Below are 16,552 nucleotides of genomic sequence, written 5' to 3'. Positions count from 1 at the left end.
TTTGGCATATTCTCAATGGCGGACACCTTTCTGGGATCTGGTCTGATGCCCTCACCGCTAAGGATATCTCCCACGAATGTCAGTTCTGTCACCCCGAGCTGGCATTTCTCTCTATTCAGCTTCAGGTTTGTTTTCCTTGTTGCTTCCAGCACTTTTTTCAGTCTCTCGTCATGCTCAGTTCTCGTGGTTCCCCATACTATGATGTCATCCATTGATGTATCAACTCCCTCCAGATGCTCATAGATCATATGGATAGTTTTGTGATACACTTCAGGAGCTGAGGCAATGCCAAATGGTAACCTTAGGAATCTGTATCTGCCAAATGGACTGTTGAACGTGCACAGTTTTGAACTTGCCTCGTCCAGCTTCATCTGCCAAAATCCTGATGATGCATCTAACTTGCTGAAATACTTTGCATTTGCAAACTGTGACATGATTTCCTCATGTGTAGGAAGCTTGAAGTGCTCTCTCTTTATTGCTCTGTTTAGATCTCTTGGATCCAGGCAAATTCTGAGCTTTCCATTCTTTTTGTCCACAACAACGAGGGAACTCACCCACTCAGTTGGCTCATCTATCTTCTGAATCACGTTCAGGCTTTCCATCCTGTCCAACTCTGCCTTCAGTTGCTTTTGAAGAGCAAACGGAACTTTTCTGCATGGATGTATGACCGTTGGCATACTTTTATCTACTCTGATCGTGTGTTCTCCTGGAAGGCAGCCTAGACCCTTAAATAGGTCATTGTACTCTTTCATGAGTTCATCATAGACTGTCTCTCCTTCGCTTTCCACAACGAGGACTCTCTTTACCAGGTTCAGTCTCTCACAGGCTTTGAAACCTAGTATGGCTTGCACATCCTTTGGCACCACGATTAATGCTAACGTGTGCTCTCTGTCCTTGTGTGTTACTTTAACAATGCATCTTCCTTTCACTGGTATATCAGTACCTGAGTATCCTGTCACTTTCACTTTTATTCCATGTATCTTTGGTCTGGGTCTAATTTTCTTAAAATCAGTCTCTGATATCACATTAACTTGTGCTCCAGTATCCAATTTAAATGGAATGTGTATGTCATTCACTTTTAGTGTCAACATCCAGTCTCTTTTTCCTTCTTTGTTTTCAGACACAACATCTACATAGAACTCCTCTATCTCGCTTTCATCTACTGCATGGACCTTGCTTTGTTGCGCTTGGTTCTTGCAGCAACGGGCATAATGGTTGTTTTTGTTGCAACTATTGCATTTTTTACCATATGCTGGACACTTTTTTGGTGGATGCTGTGTACCGCATTGACTACATGACTTTCAATTGTCCCTTTCATTTTTGTTCGCTGGCCATGCCTCTTTTTTCACATTGGCACTCTTTTTGTTAAACGGTTTGTGTCCGTTCTTTCTCACTGCACCCACGTTGCAGCTACTGTCACTGAACAGCTCCTTTGCCTGCGACTTCACAGTCCCTGTAGCCCTACACAGTGCTATGGCTTTTCCCAGGTCTAGATCTTGCTCTCTTAGCAGTCTTTCCCTTAGACCATTATCTGGAATACCACACACCAGTCTGTCTTTTATCAGCGAGTCTGTCAGTCCCCCAAATTCACATGTTTTGCTTCGGTTTCTCAGTTCAGTCACATACTGATCAATAGTCTCACCCGTTTTCTGTACACATGTGAAAAATCTGTGCCTCTCAAACGTCACGTTACGTTTAGGTATGCAGTAGGCCTCAAACTGTTCCATTATTTTATCTAGCTTCATATTGTCTCCATCAGCAACGAATGTGAAGTTATTATACACCTCCAGCGCTTCATCACCCACGACATGTAAGAACACTGACGATTTCTGTTTATCACTTTTCTCGTCAGCTCCGATTGCTGATAAATACAACTCTACACGTTGTTTGAATCTCCTCCAATTTTCAGCCACATTACCTGTCAACTGAAGCTTCGCCGGTGGGTGTAAACCTTCCATCTTTTCAGTTCGTTAGCTATTCCCCAATGGTAAGTAACGATGTTCTCTTTTGGCTTGCTAATATGTGGAGAGCTGATTTAACTTCAGATTTTTCCTCTTTATCCCTTTCAATCACTTCTGACACCATGTATTGATTTCAATGTGAGTTCAATGACGAGACATTTATGAAAGAGAATGTCTTTTTATCTAAAGTATGTTCAACTCTTTTTAACAGCATTACAGGAGACACCATGCTAGTGATCCATCTAAAAGCGAAACTAAAACTAAACTGCTTGTCTCTGTCACATGCCCTCTGCTGGTCAGGCATAAGTAATCAATCAGGCAACTATGCTGGTAAGGCATCATAATCAAACAGGCAAATACCATCACTATTTGCTGATATCATTACAGTTCCTTGGGCTGGTGAACTACTACCATAAGTTCTTGCCGAATTTGTCTACAGTACTACACCCACTGAACACCCTACTACAAACGGGGGTACCATGGAAGTGGAATGACGAATGTAAACGAGCTTTCCAGAAGTGCAAAGAATTGATCACATCAAAAAAGGTGTTGACTCATTTCAACCCAGCACTACCAATTCGGTTGGCGTGTCTTGCATCACCCTATGGCATTGGAGCGGTGCTGTCGCACAAGTTCCCGGATGGCTCGGAGAGGTCGGTAGCCTTTGCGTCTCGGTCACTAGCCTCAGCCGAGCGTAACTACGCCCAGATTGACAGGGAGGCCCTCAGCCTAGTGTGGGGAGTGAAAAAGTTCAACCACTATCTGCACGGGCAGAAGTTCACCTTGCTGACGGACCACCAACCACTTGTCTCCATCTTTAATCCAAAGAAGGGCGTGCCGGTGATGACTGCGCAACGGCTACAAAGATGGTCCCTTTTTCTAGGGGCGAACCAATATGAAATTGAATATAAGGGCACGAAACAGCATGGAAACGCTGATGGGCTATCACGCCTGCCACTGCCTGCTGCAGAGGAAGCACCAGCAGTGGACCCTGTCAAAATATTTCATTCGACTATAATTGAACGCTTGCCAGTAACTAACGCTGATACAGAGAAGGAGACCCGAAATGACCCGACACTGCCTCGGGTATATGACTTGACGGTGAAGGGATGGCCAACACATGGCGACTCACTGTTGCCAGCATTCTCATCCAGAAGAGAACAGCTGTCAGTATGCCAGGGGACTTTGATGTGTGGATCCCGAGTGGTAATTCCACCCAAGTTAAGGGAGAGAGTGCTCAATGAGCTTCACAAAGGCCATCTGGGAGGGGTGAAAATGAAAAACCTTGCTAGGGCTTATGTGTGGTGGCCAGGGATCAATCAGCAAATCGAGGACCTGACAAAGAGCTGCTCAGGATGCCAGAAGGTCCAAAATGCACCACCACATGCCCCTCTACACCCATGGGAGTGGCCCTCATCTCCATGGCAACGGGTGCATATTGATTTTGTTGGTCCATTCATGGACTCAATGTTTCTAATAGCCGTGGATGCGCACTCGAAATGGCCTGAGGTGATCAAAATGTCGTCCACCACCACGGAGGAAACTATTGCAGTCCTACGGACCATATTTGCCAGGAATGGCTTGCCAGAGCAGATTTGCTCTGATAACGGACCCCAGTTTGTGTCCGAAGAGTTTCGAAGATTCATGAAAAGGAATGGGGTAAGGCATTACACATCCGCCCCGTATCATCCAGCCACAAATGGATTGGCTGAGAGGTTCGTACAAACCTTTAAGAAAGCAGTAAGGGCCATGTGCAATGACGACATTCCACTGCAGCATAAGGTGGACAATTTCCTGTTAGCCTACAGAAATGCGACACATGCAGTCACCAACCAGACCCCAGCCATGATGTTCTTTAACCGAAGGTTGAGATCTCATCTGGATTTGCTCAGACCAAATGTACAAAGAGATGTTGAGAATAAACAATTCCAGCACATCAATGAGAAGCCGACAAGGAGCTTCAATGTAGGGAAACCAGTCTTGGCCCGCGACTACCGAACAGAGAAATGGCAACCAGGAACGATATGCACACAGCAGGGGCCACTAATGTACACAGTGGATGTTGGGGAGAACATTGTGAGACGCCATGTCGACCAGATCCTAGAGTCACAGGAACGAGTCAACCCCATGTCTCGCGCACCTGGTGATGAACCCGACATACAGGTAGCATCTACCCCAGAAACAGTAGCATCGGAAGCTGATGAACCAACTGACGACAGGGGGCCTCCACACCAAGAACAAGACACTCAGGAAAGGCGCTATCCAGAAAGGATCAGGAAGCCGCCCCAAAGACTGAATTTATAAATGGACTATTTTCAGTTAATGTGCATGTTAAAAGTGTTAATTGTTAAATGAATGTTATGTTACTGTCAATCTAAAAGGGGAGGAATTGTAGTGTATGTACCTTTAAGGGGAGAACTACTTTTTACAGCTCCTGTATACTGTAGTACCGGCAGTGACCACACCTGTATATAAACCCTGAGTAGGGATCTGTACGTTTAGTTTTAGAGTAACCCTCATCCAGTAAATACCTGTTGATTTAATTGCAAAATACTGCGGATGCTGGAAATCTGAAATAACAACAGAAAATGCTGGAAATACTCAGCAGGCCAGGCAGCATCCGTGGAGAGAGAAACAGAGTTAACGTTTCAGGTCTGGGACCCTTCATCATACCTGTTGATTGTTCCCTGCAGTCTCGTGTCTAGTTATTGAAGGACACACAACATCAAAATACACGGATCTAACAGTTTTGCCCACTTACTTAATCTGTCTATGCCCCTCTGTAACTTCTCGCTCCCATCTATACAACTTACAACTCCTCCTAACATAATGTTACCTGCAAACTTGGATGTACAACTCTCTAATCTTTCATCCAAGTCATTGATATATATGGTGAAAAGCTGATGCCGTAGTACAGATCCCTGGGGAACACCAATTGTCTGCCAATAAGAGCACATTCCCTTTATCCCTACTCTCTGTCTCCTACCTCTCAACCAATTATCAAATCATGTGCCAAAGTTACCTCCAATGCCATGCACTTTCAGTTCTGCTAATAATCGCTTGTGCTGAACCTTAACAAAATGCTTCCTGGAATTCCATACAGACAACATCCATAGACACTCCTCATATTAGTAACCTCCACAAAAATTCAACTAGATTAGTCAGACATGACCTACCCTTCATAAATCAATGCTGACTCTCTGCTCAGCTTATTCTTGTTCAAATTCGTTGTCCCTCAGTCTCTGATGATAGATTCCAGTAACCTCCTCGCAAGTGATGTTAAACTGACAGGCCTGTAGTTTCCAGATTTCTCCCTCCCTCCTGTCTTAAATAATGGGTTCTCTGAGTAAATTTGCTAATTTAGCGTCAGTTGGCTTTCAAGCTCATTTCATACAGGATCCTTACATCCAATATTGAATTAAAAGGACTGTACTAACTCACTTAATCTATTCAGTTGATTACATTCCGACACCAAAGTTATCGTACAGAGTTTACCCAATTGTACTCTGAATAGAGCTAATATTTGCATAAAGAATTTCACACAAGAAATCATACTGCTATACTATTTGAACAAAAATGTTGTAAATATCAACATTTTAAATAAAAGTGAAAGTATAGTTACACAAAAATAAAGTGTTTGTCCTGAGAAACTCTTTAACCACTTTCTTTCCCAAACTAAGTAATAGTGTTTTTAACTGCTTCTATTTTCAACTGTATTAGCAACAAACTTGAACAACGAGTAGTGAAAAGAAAGAAGTTTTCTTACTGTGCATCCGCTCACTGGGTCTTTCATTTTGACTTCTTTCTGGGTTCACACGTACCAGGAAAATGAGTGGTGCTGGCGAGTTCGTACTTGCACTTTGAGCAGTCATCTGATAATGGAGCAGTAGGCAAACATGTGTCCCTTGGGTCCTACTGCCCATGGTTCTGTATTGAAAAGCACTGCCGAAAAAAACTGAATTGAGCACAATCGCTTTGCGTCTTCAGCTGCAGGAGCTGCGCAGAAAGTGGGTTACAGTCAGAGGCTTATCAGAGGTTCTTGTATATCAGAAGATGCCACAGTAAAAAGTAACTCTCACTGTTCCAATTGTTACTTTCATTTCCTTGATAAAAAGAGAGCATAGAGGCGGTCCAGCAACTTTTCCATTTTATTTAATATATCAGTGGCTGATGTTCTCTGTACCCAATCCACTCGTCAGACAAATTACTACAAATGGTAGCACAATAATTTAAAGCTTTACATATATATTGGGCATAAGGTACGACTAAGAAGATTCACAAAACAACGCACAGAGTTGAGATCTGGACCCAAGCCAGCCATTCGAACGGTTAATGAGGGAGTGACCTTGGATGATTCAAATATAAAATAAGTGAAAGGTAAGTTTCACATGGCATTGTGTCCTCTTCTGACTTAAATTACTCATAGGAATGCAATAGTTTATAGATGGGTGTACGCCTCTATTTAATGAAATACAAGAACAAAATTGGATTCAAATATATGCTGTACTGCAATGCTGAAGGTTATTGTCATGCCTCTATTCAGCAAGATGTAGGTCAGACCAAGCACATAATCATAATTGATAAATAAAATAAAGTAGCACAGTACTAGTCCAGTAATCTAAATAGGGGTGACGGTTTTGAATAAAAAACATTTCTTATTGGTATGTGATTGCACTAGAGAGGGTACAGAGGAGATTAACGAGGATACTGCCAGGACTGGAGAAATTTAGCTATGAGGAAAGATTGGATAGGCTGGGGTTTGTCTTCTTTGGAACAGAGGAGGCTGAGGGGAGACTTGATTGAGGTGTATAAAATTATGAGGGGCCTAGATGGAGTGGACAGGAAGGACCTATTTCCCTTAGCAGAGGGGTCAACAACCAGGGGGCATAGATTTAAATTAATTGGTAGGAGGTTTAGAGGGGATTTGAGGGGAAATTTCTTCACCCAGAGGGTGGTTGGGGTCTGGAACTCACTGCCTGAAAGGGTGGTAAGAGGCTGAAATCCTCACCACATTTAAAAAGTGCTTTGATATGCACTTGAAGTGCCGCAACCTACAGGGCTACGGACCAAGAGCTGGAAAGTGGGATTAGGCTGGATAGCTCTTTGTCGGCCGGCGCAGACACGATGGGCCGAAATGGCCTCCTTCCATGCTGTAAATTTCTATGATTCTGTGGTAATTCCTAAAAGGTACAGTAGCGTGTAAGCCCTCCCATCTCATTTATGCTGCAAGAAATCTGTCCAAATTTAAAAATCATGCTTAAAAGTTAAAATCTTATGGAAGTTGGGATCAAAAAGGAGGGTTGTCATTTGAAATCCACAGCACTGTGGGAGTAGAGAACATTTGTGTAAACTGTTGCTGGCAGTTGTCATACTGCCTTTAAATGGGAATTTTCCATTATACTTAAAAATTAAATGGCTGTTCACGCTATTCCTCTATTAAATTTAAATGGTCGTTCAAAGTACTCATCCATTTTCTTTAAAGCCATTAGTATCCCCAGCATCAATTCTGAGCAATGAATTGTTAGCTTCAACAAATTGCTAGTGTGCACTATGTTCAATCCCAACCCATTTCAGATCAATGGTGTTCTACCATCAGCCGAAAATAACCATTTTGTACAGTGGCATGTCGCTTTGCATTTGACTGTTATATTGCATGTTATTTTTACAAATACAGGGAAGATGGAGTAAAGAGGAGAGCAACAAGACGTCCAATTGTAAAGGGATAATAGAAGAGAAACAGGAAATTGGGAGTGTGAAACTAAATACCTTTTCTGAAGGAAAAAAATTGTATCAATACCTCCATGGCAATTACTGAGGTTGAAGAAGGACAGATTAATGCCACATAATGCAGTTTTGTAGCAGAAGAATACATGAAGACCAGGCTGCATCATACAGCTGTAGTAGAATTCATCTGTTGTGCTAGGTGTGCAAAATCTATTAATTAGATGCAAAAGAAAAAATGCACAATTTCTGTATACTGTAATTGAGTAGTAAATAATGTTTTCACACTATTTTTCCAAATGATGTGGGATATAAAGTATTGGGATCTGTTAACTGTACAGAAACTCATTGGGCTGTCATCAGCCTGAACTTCAAAAATTTGCAATTGGCAATGTTCTGGTATGAATATTGAACTTGTTGAGGATATCTCGAGGTAGAAGTTCATCTCGGGCGGTGGCGCAAAGTGGGCGGTATCGGATCGGTCGCCCGTTATACGCAGCTCCTGATATTTAATTCCGTCGACAGGCGCTGCGTATAATGGGCGGCCAATCCGATACCGCACGTTTTGCGCCACCGCACGAGATGAATTTCTACCCCCTCAGGTACAGCGTGTTCTTACTCCCAACATATGTATTTCATATCTATAATATATTTAAAATCTTACATCTGTATGCACTTCCGATCGGCGCAGCTTGACACAATTGCTTTTGTTATAATTTTTGTGTCAGACCATTTAAATTTCTATGTCCACATTAGGCTTTATGCAAGTGTGAAATCTAACCACTGGCTTTTTATAAATCACTCAAAATAAAATGTTTTCTGAAATGTTTTTTCATTTGTGATTTTATTCTTAGTAACTGAAAATTCTGTCAAAACTAAAAGTTTAAGCAAATCAAAATATTCAAAAAATTACACATTTCTGGGCCTCTGAGAACTTAGTCCTTAGGCTCCTCATTTAAGGGCAGCCATTTCTGTGCCTTCTGGAGAGAAACATGGACAAAAGAGATGAATTCCAGAGGTGAGGTGAGAATGAATGCCCTTGACATCAAGGCAGCATTTGACCAAGTGTGGCATCAAGGAGCCCTAGTAAAACTGAAGTCAATGGGAATCGGTCGGAAAACGCTCCACTGGCTGGAGTCTTACCTAGCACAAGGGAAGATAGTTGTGATTGTTGGAGGCCAATCATCTCAACCCCTGGACATCGCTGCAGGAGTTCCTCAAGGCAGTGTTCTAGGCCCAAGCATCTTCAGCTGCTTCATCAATGACCTTCCATCATAAGGTCAGAAGTGGGGATGTTCGCTGATGCGTGCACAGTGTTCAGTTCCATTCGTAACTCCTCAGATAATGAAGCTGTCCGTGCCCGCATGCAGAAAGACCTGGACAACATTCAGGCTTGGGCTAAGTGGCAAGTAACATTCGCACCACACAAGTGCCAGACGATGACTATCTCCAACAAGCGAGAGTCTAACCACCGCCCCATGACATTCAATGGCATTACCATCGCTGAATCCCCCATCATCAATATCCTGGGGATCACCATTAACCAGAAACTTAACTGAACCAGCCACATAAATACTGTGGCAACAAGAGCAGTTCAGAGGCTAGGTATTCTGCGGTGAGCGTCTCACCTTCTGACTCCCCAAAGCCTTACCACCATCTACAAGGCAGAAGTCAGGAGTGTGATGGAATACTCTCCACTTGCTTAGATGAGTGCAGCTCCAACAACACTCAAGAAGCTCAACATCATCCAGGACAAAGCAGCTCACTTGCTTGGCACCCATCCACCACCTTAAACATTCACTCCCTCCACCACTAGTGCACCGTGGCTGCAGTGTGTATCATCTACAAGATCCACTGCAGCAACTCGCCAAGGCTTCTTCGACAATACCTCCCAAACCCGTGACCTCTACCACCTGGAAAGATAAGGGCAGCAGGTGCATGGGAACACCACCACCTCCAAGTTCCACTCCAAGTCACACACCATCCTGACTTGGAAATACATTGCCGTTCCTTCATCGTCACTAGGTCAAAATCCTGGAACTCCCTAACAGCATTGTGGGTGTACCTTCACCACACAGACTGCAGCGGTTCAAGAAGGTGGCTCACCACCACCTTCTCAAGGGCAATTAGGGATGGGCAATAAATGCTGGCCTTGTCAGCGATGCCCACATCTCAGGAACGTATTTAAAAAAGATCATGGTAAACTTTTTGGTAAAGGGGAGATTTAACTCTTGTAGAAATAAGTAAAGTCATATTTCTAAACTTAGGGAGTGCTTTCATGGGCATCCAGGGAAAGAAATGTTTGGCCAGAAATATTGGCCAGAATTTTCTGTACCTAGGCGAGTCGGGTGCTGGCAATCGCTGTGGCGTGTCATGACCCCATTCCTGATTCCATTCCGCACCTGCGATCGACCTTCCTTTAATGGTGCCTATTAAGACAGCCCTGTGCATTACTTGGCCGTATTAAATGGTGCGCGTCTGATGACGTCACCCATGATGCATTTTCAGCCGAGATATTTAAAGGAGCCATGGCCACATTCCATTTGAAGGTTCATCTAGGATTGTACAGGCACTGTACTGCAGCATTGGAGTGTTCCAAACACTTGCAAACATGGACTGCGCAGAGGCAGAGGGCTGAACCAAGGTTCTCAAATTACTACCTCTATATGCTTGTGGAGGGAGTGGGAGCACACAGGGAGGTCCTCTTCCATTCCAATGGGCGGAAGAGACCGTCCCAGCAGACCAAAGCCAGCTGGCTCCAAATAGCAGAGGCGGTCAACAGCAGGGATGTGTTCAGGAGGACCTGGGTGCAGTGCCAGAAATGCTTCAATGATCTCGTTAGATCAGGAAACGTGAGTACAAAGCCACACTGAACTTCATCCTGATGTGCCTCTCATCACATCCCCATCACTCTGCCTTCCCAACCGTACTGCACATCCTTACTCACACCAACATACCTTGCATGTCCACCCATCCCTGTCTATCTACATTATCACATCCCCATCTGACTAGCCACCCCTCACACCCCTCATCCTAATGCAATCATGCCAACTAACGACACAGGAGGCCATTTTGCATTGGCACCCCACCCTAAAGATGTTACCCATCCATTCCTTACACTCACTCCATCACTCACACTCAAACTTCTCTTCTTTGCTTCCTTGCAGGAGAAGAGAGCCCACAATAAGAGGGAGAGGGAGAGAACTGGAGGTGGTCCTCCATCATTGGCCACCTTAACTGCAGCAGAGGAGGTCGCCTTGAAAGTCTCAGGAGTCACAGAGCAGCTGGAGGTAGGAGACGGAGAGCGGGGGGACATTTCAGCAACCTGGTGATAGAATTACATCTCATACAGCCACATGACATACAGCAGTCACTCATATGGGGACTGATGTCAGCAGCCAGTGAATGTTCATGATGTGCATAATGGTATCGTTACCCATTCTTGATGTTTCTATTGACATTTCTAAATCATCTCTTTACTCTCCCACAGGTCCATCAAGAGCCCCACCCACTGTCCAGGAGGAAGAGGAAGACGACTCCTTAGAGGAGCCTCCAGCCTCTGAGGGTGCACCGTCACCAGACATAAGTGCACCCAGCACCAGCGCAGATACACACACCTTGGTGGGTGCCACATGAGGTAGAGTAATGTTGTCACCTGGTGTCTCACAACTCACAAGTGAGCAAGAGCAGATGATGGAGACAGGGACAGCAGTGGAGACTCCTTGCCAGATGGCGCAGAACGCTCCCAGCTCTGCTCAGCTGCATGCAGAAGCTGAGCCTCGGGGGCCAATGAGAAAGAGGGCGATCCTGGAGGTGCAGGAAGAAGTGCGGGAGACACCACCATGTCGCAGGCAATGGCGACTGCAGGCTCTTCCATGGATAGGATAGCCACCTGCATGGAGCAGCTAATGCGCCACTCACATGAACACATGCTATCTACGGAGAAAAGATGGCAGACGCTCATAGACCTCTTCTATAGGATGGATGTAAACATAGCCTTGGGTCCTCATGGCCCCACTGCTGTGCACCAAGGTGCACTCCACCTCCTTGCTAGCAGGGAAGTGAGGGTGGCCCATGAGAGGAATGACAGTGAAAGGGTACATGGACGTGGGGGCTCCTCTCAAAGCGCTCATACTTCTCCCCCATTGCCCCTCCCCCTCAGTCAGAGCCCCACATGCCTCCTGGGATCACGATGGCTGAGTCTTTCCCTGCACAGTCGCAGGAGGAGCAGACTTTGGCGGGGCCATCACAGGCTCCAAGACCCAGAGGGCATCTGCCAAAAGTGTCTATGCAGTTGCAGCAGGGAAGTGAGCAGGCTGCCTCTACCTCTGCTGAAGCCATGGGGAAGCACCTCGTAGAAGCACGCATAAGAGAAAGATTACACACAAGTAGATGCACATGGGGAATCACTTGGGTGTTTTAATAACTGTGTGAAGTTTCCGTTAATGAGATGTCACAGATAAAAATTCATATTTTCACCACTTTCCTCATATGGCCAATTCTGCCTGCCCCTTTGGAAGTGGCCTAGTGAGTTGGAATGAATAATGAGACACAATGTCACCTCCAGCAATGGTGGTCAGTATGAAAGGAATGGCCTGGTCATTGTGGGGATGCTTTATGGTGTTGCTGTGGGGTGTTGGGGGCCTGACGCAGCATATGGCAGCCATATGGGTGTAATGTCTGAAGTTAAGAAAATCTGGCCATGATGAGGCCATCCCTGGCCTCCCAAGCAGCAATGTGCTCAGATGCTGGTGGGATCTGGACCACAGATTCCTCCTGATCCTCCTCCTCCTCATCTTCCAGTTGATGCTCCTCCTCCTCCTCTGAAGAGGCTGTGCGCTCAGAGCCTTGCTCCTCATGCAGTGCTAATCCTTGCTGCTGTGCTATGTTGTGTAGGGCGCAGCAGACCACGATGATTCTGGAGACCCTGGCTGGTGTGTACTGAAGGGCTCCTCCAGATCTGTCAAGGCATCTGAAGCGCATTTTCAGCATGCCTATTGTCTGCTCTATGACACATCTGGTGGAAATGTGGCTTTCATTATATCTCTCCTCGGCTCAGTTCTTGGCCTCCTCAAGGGTGTCATGAGCCATGTCTTCAGTGGATAGCCCTTGTCTCCAAGCAGGAAAGTCTGTTTGGAGGAGTGAAGAGCTGAGGAAGGGTGGACTTGTGTAGGACAAATCAATCATGGCAGCTGCCAGGGAGTTTGGCGCACACATGCATGATGATCTTCCTATGGTTGGAGACGAGCTGCACGTTGAGGGAGTGGAAACCCTTGCGGTTGACAAAGACTCCTGGGTGATGATGGGGTACCCTGATGGCCACATGCGTGCAGTCGATGACGCCCTGCACCATGTGAAGCCAGCCAGAATGGCAAAGCCGAGCGCCCGCTCAGTAACACTGGCTTTATCAGTGGCTAAGTTGATATAATTGGCTGACTTGTCAAACAGGGCATCGGTGACCTGTGTGATGCATCTGTGGGCGTCTGACTGCGAGATACCGCAAATGTCTGCTGCAGATCCCTGGAAGGAGCCTGAGGCGAAGAAGTTGAGGGCGCTGTTGACTTTGACCGCCACTGGTAAGGTGCGGCACCCGCTTCTCTGGATTGCAGGTCTTGCTCCAGCAATCTGCAAATGTCTGCGATGACCTGGCGTGATAGCCTGAGCCTCCTTTGGCACTGCTGCTCAGTCATGTTGAGGAAGCTCATCCTCTGCCTGTATACCCTGTGTTGGGGGTATTGCCTCTGGCGCGGTGCAGCCCTGCGCTGATGCCCTCTGTTCTGTGCAGCATCAGGTTAGTGAGGAGAAGGTTGGTATTGCTGTTGGTGCTGCTGGTGTGCCTGGTGCTGCTGGTGTTGGGGCTCATCATGGTCCAATTCTGAGGACCAAGGTGAGACAGTATAAATGGCACCCATGTTTATGTAATAGATGGCAGGTCAAGTAGAGATGAGAGAAGCAATTTGTCAATGGTGTGATAAGTTGTACCAATGAGGTGGCAGTGGGTCCCGACTTTATTGAAAACACTTGCAACCTCTGAAAAGCTAAATCTGTGCTGAGAATGCACTCAGCAACAGCATCTGCCTTAGGAAAGTAACCAGGTGTCACGTGGGAGTATTTATTGCGCTTTTCATGCTGTGCACTAATGAGCTGGATCAATGGCCACTGAACTTCCATCTCAGGTTTACAGACGTGGTTCCCGAACTGCGTGGTTCCCGTGGTCATCCAGGGAAATTTGAAAGGTAGGGTTAAACATACACTTAAGGGTCTGACAAGTACCTAATAATGATCTAAATTAGCTCGGCCGCCTCTGCTGTTCGGGTCGCTGTCGTGCGGGCAAACACGCTCAAGGGAAAGGCGCATGGGGCCGGGATGACAATGGGTTCTGACCCGCTCCAAGTTATTTCAAATTTCCCTCCTGACCCGCCTCCAATTCCGCCCACATGGACACCAGAAAATTCCGGCCATTATATTACTTGTACCTGATTGGTGTAGATGAGTTTAAAGAGCCTGTGTGTGCCCATCTGCTATTCAACTATATCCAGCACCCATATTTGCTTTAAAAAGTAACGAGTACTAAATATGTAAATTTCAGAGTTTTTACATAGCAGAATAAGCATCATGATATTCATTTTCCCTGATAATAGTATACTATTAGTGTTTAACTCTGTTGTATCTTTAATTGTCACTGCATTCTTGGCAGTGCAAAATTAAACACCATGGACATGCAGAAAACATTACAGTCAGGAGGTTACTATTTATTATAAGTTTTTTTATACTAAATTCATGGAAATCTTCAAAAATGTTGTGCCTTACTTGCTTTCTGTTTTGTTGCACTGGGGCTGGGTTTTCCCACTGAATTGAATGAAAATATGTAATTAACAGTTAAGGACTCATTTCCTGAAATCTTCTGAGTTTAAACCCTTTATGATTAGAACTCCAACTTGTATTTCCTGTTGAGAGTTCGGATCGCATTCTCTAAAGCATTCAGCAATCATTTAAATTTTATTCTGAAAATATTTTGTTTTCTTCCATTGAATTGAACATTTAAGTCTAATCAGAGTGAGCAAATTATCATCATTATATTCATCCATCTCTCCTCGACTGTAATCTGCATATCTTTGAGCACACCCACAATATTGAAAATAAACTGGGAAGACTCTCCTCTTTCATACACAACTAAGTAACGTCAGATTGTGAATTATTTAGCAGAATGAATGCATCCAATTGCAAAGGAGATAGTGCTGAATAGAACTATAAACAACTTTCTTTGAAATTAAGCAACTAAAAAATAAAAGTTTTCAAAATCAATGCCAGTTACTCTGTGCCAGATATTGATGACATTAGCTCTACCATATTAGCATACAAAGTTAGTGTGTTTGGATGAAATTGGTTTGACTCCTATTTTAATAGGGGTGTTGGCCTCCCTCCTTTGATTGTGGTGCCTCTCTGGGGAGAACAGACATGCCCCCCTGACCCTGGCCCACTCTGTCGGCCTTGAAATTATTAGCATTTTGGAGGTTGGCTCCTTGACCTCTGCTGGGGCATTGTGCCAAAATGTGGCAGAGTTTTGCCAAGGATTGCTGCAGCTGCAAAAACAGAATTTTGTTTTGAAAATGATGGAGCATTCTCTTCAGCCAGTGCAAGGCCATGCTCTGTGAGTGCTTCTACTGTAAACAAACAGCGAGTGTCGAGAGAACATTGGACACCTGGGCCAACCAGGTGTTCCTTGTGTCGAGTGCTCAATGGATGCAAATGCTGGGCAATATGTTGGAGGTGTGCCCTCTGCTGCTGGATCCAGGAGCTGGTAAATGGAAGGCCAAGCAAGAAGAGGCAGTGGAACGCATAACCAAACAATATTCTGGCCCTGCCCACCCAGATCAGTTGAAAAAATTGTTGAGGCGGCCAGGAAATCTGACTTCATTAAAAGCTAATGGCTTCATTAAAATGATAGGCAAAGTAATTTCATATAAACTCATTAAATGTCTGTAATCTAATATCAAGTGCCATTTCTAGGTCTAGTTATCAAGATCAGGTCATTGCCAATTGTTAATTCTGGTGAAACAGGTTGGAAGGCTGAGGGAGTTGACCTATTATACCACAGGCTTATGTTGCAGTTGTTCTCAATGCAACTGGAAATGTCCACATTGGGCAGTAATGCTCCCAACTATAGATCACTACAGGTTTTCTTTTCTTAAATTATTTTAACCTGCATAGAGCATTAACATGATGAAGGAACTAGAATGGACATGAAAGAATTTATCAAACAGGTGACAGATTTTAACTCATTCTAATAATGTGCTGTGCAGAAAGAATTGGTAGAGTCAAAAAGACTAGTAGCCATGATCTTTCATAAATTCAGAATTATGAGCAAATATCAAGAGGATTTTATAAAAATAGGAGATTCTTTTGTAGTCTGATCAAATACTGGGACATGATGATTTTTCACGGTCAAGCACAAAAAAAATAATCATTTGAAGATTTGATCAGTGATGTTTTATATTGTACAAGTATCATCAATCATCTTGCCAGAATAGAAAAAAAATTGGCACCATCACCACTGCCGCTGTTAGCAGCACTATTGTGAGGTTAGTGGATTAGTCTGAGCAGCTTGAATTTGAATATTTGTTATTTATCTTTCCAAACTTTTAAAAATTCTTTACATTCTCCTTCTTTAGATTCTGTGCTGAGCAACATTCTATTGTACCCAGTGCTGCTGCGTAAATGGCTGCAACCTAATGCACAGGAAGGGTGTAGACTGACTCATCCTCCAGTTTTACTCCTTTCCCATTGAGGAGGACATTGCCTCCACTCAGCACCTTCACGGCTTTGTCAAGATCAGACAAAATGAATGTATATTAATCAATAGTAAAATG

The 16,552-nt window shown here is 44.5% G+C and overlaps 1 protein-coding gene across 2 annotated transcripts in view; it reads right to left on the bottom strand.

Moving 5' to 3' along the window:
- Positions 1–5,977, bottom strand: part of nostrin (nitric oxide synthase trafficking) — an 85,844-nt gene extending 79,867 nt beyond the window's left edge. For both annotated transcript variants that reach the window (XM_085986471.1, XM_085986473.1), the window contains exon 1: positions 5,728–5,977. In XM_085986471.1, the coding sequence (XP_085842597.1) occupies positions 5,728–5,754 (27 nt within the window). In that variant the 5' untranslated portion in view covers positions 5,755–5,977. The remainder of the gene's footprint in view (positions 1–5,727) is intronic.
- Between the last annotated feature and the right edge of the window lie 10,575 nt (positions 5,978–16,552).

The sequence above is a fragment of the Somniosus microcephalus genome, chromosome 4 (assembly GCF_052327205.1).
Source record: "Somniosus microcephalus isolate GS21.2 chromosome 4, FLI_Smic_1.0, whole genome shotgun sequence".
Taxonomy (NCBI): domain Eukaryota; kingdom Metazoa; phylum Chordata; class Chondrichthyes; order Squaliformes; family Somniosidae; genus Somniosus; species Somniosus microcephalus.
Note: the sequence above shows the minus strand (reverse complement) of the source record. Positions and strands in the feature narration are given on the sequence as shown.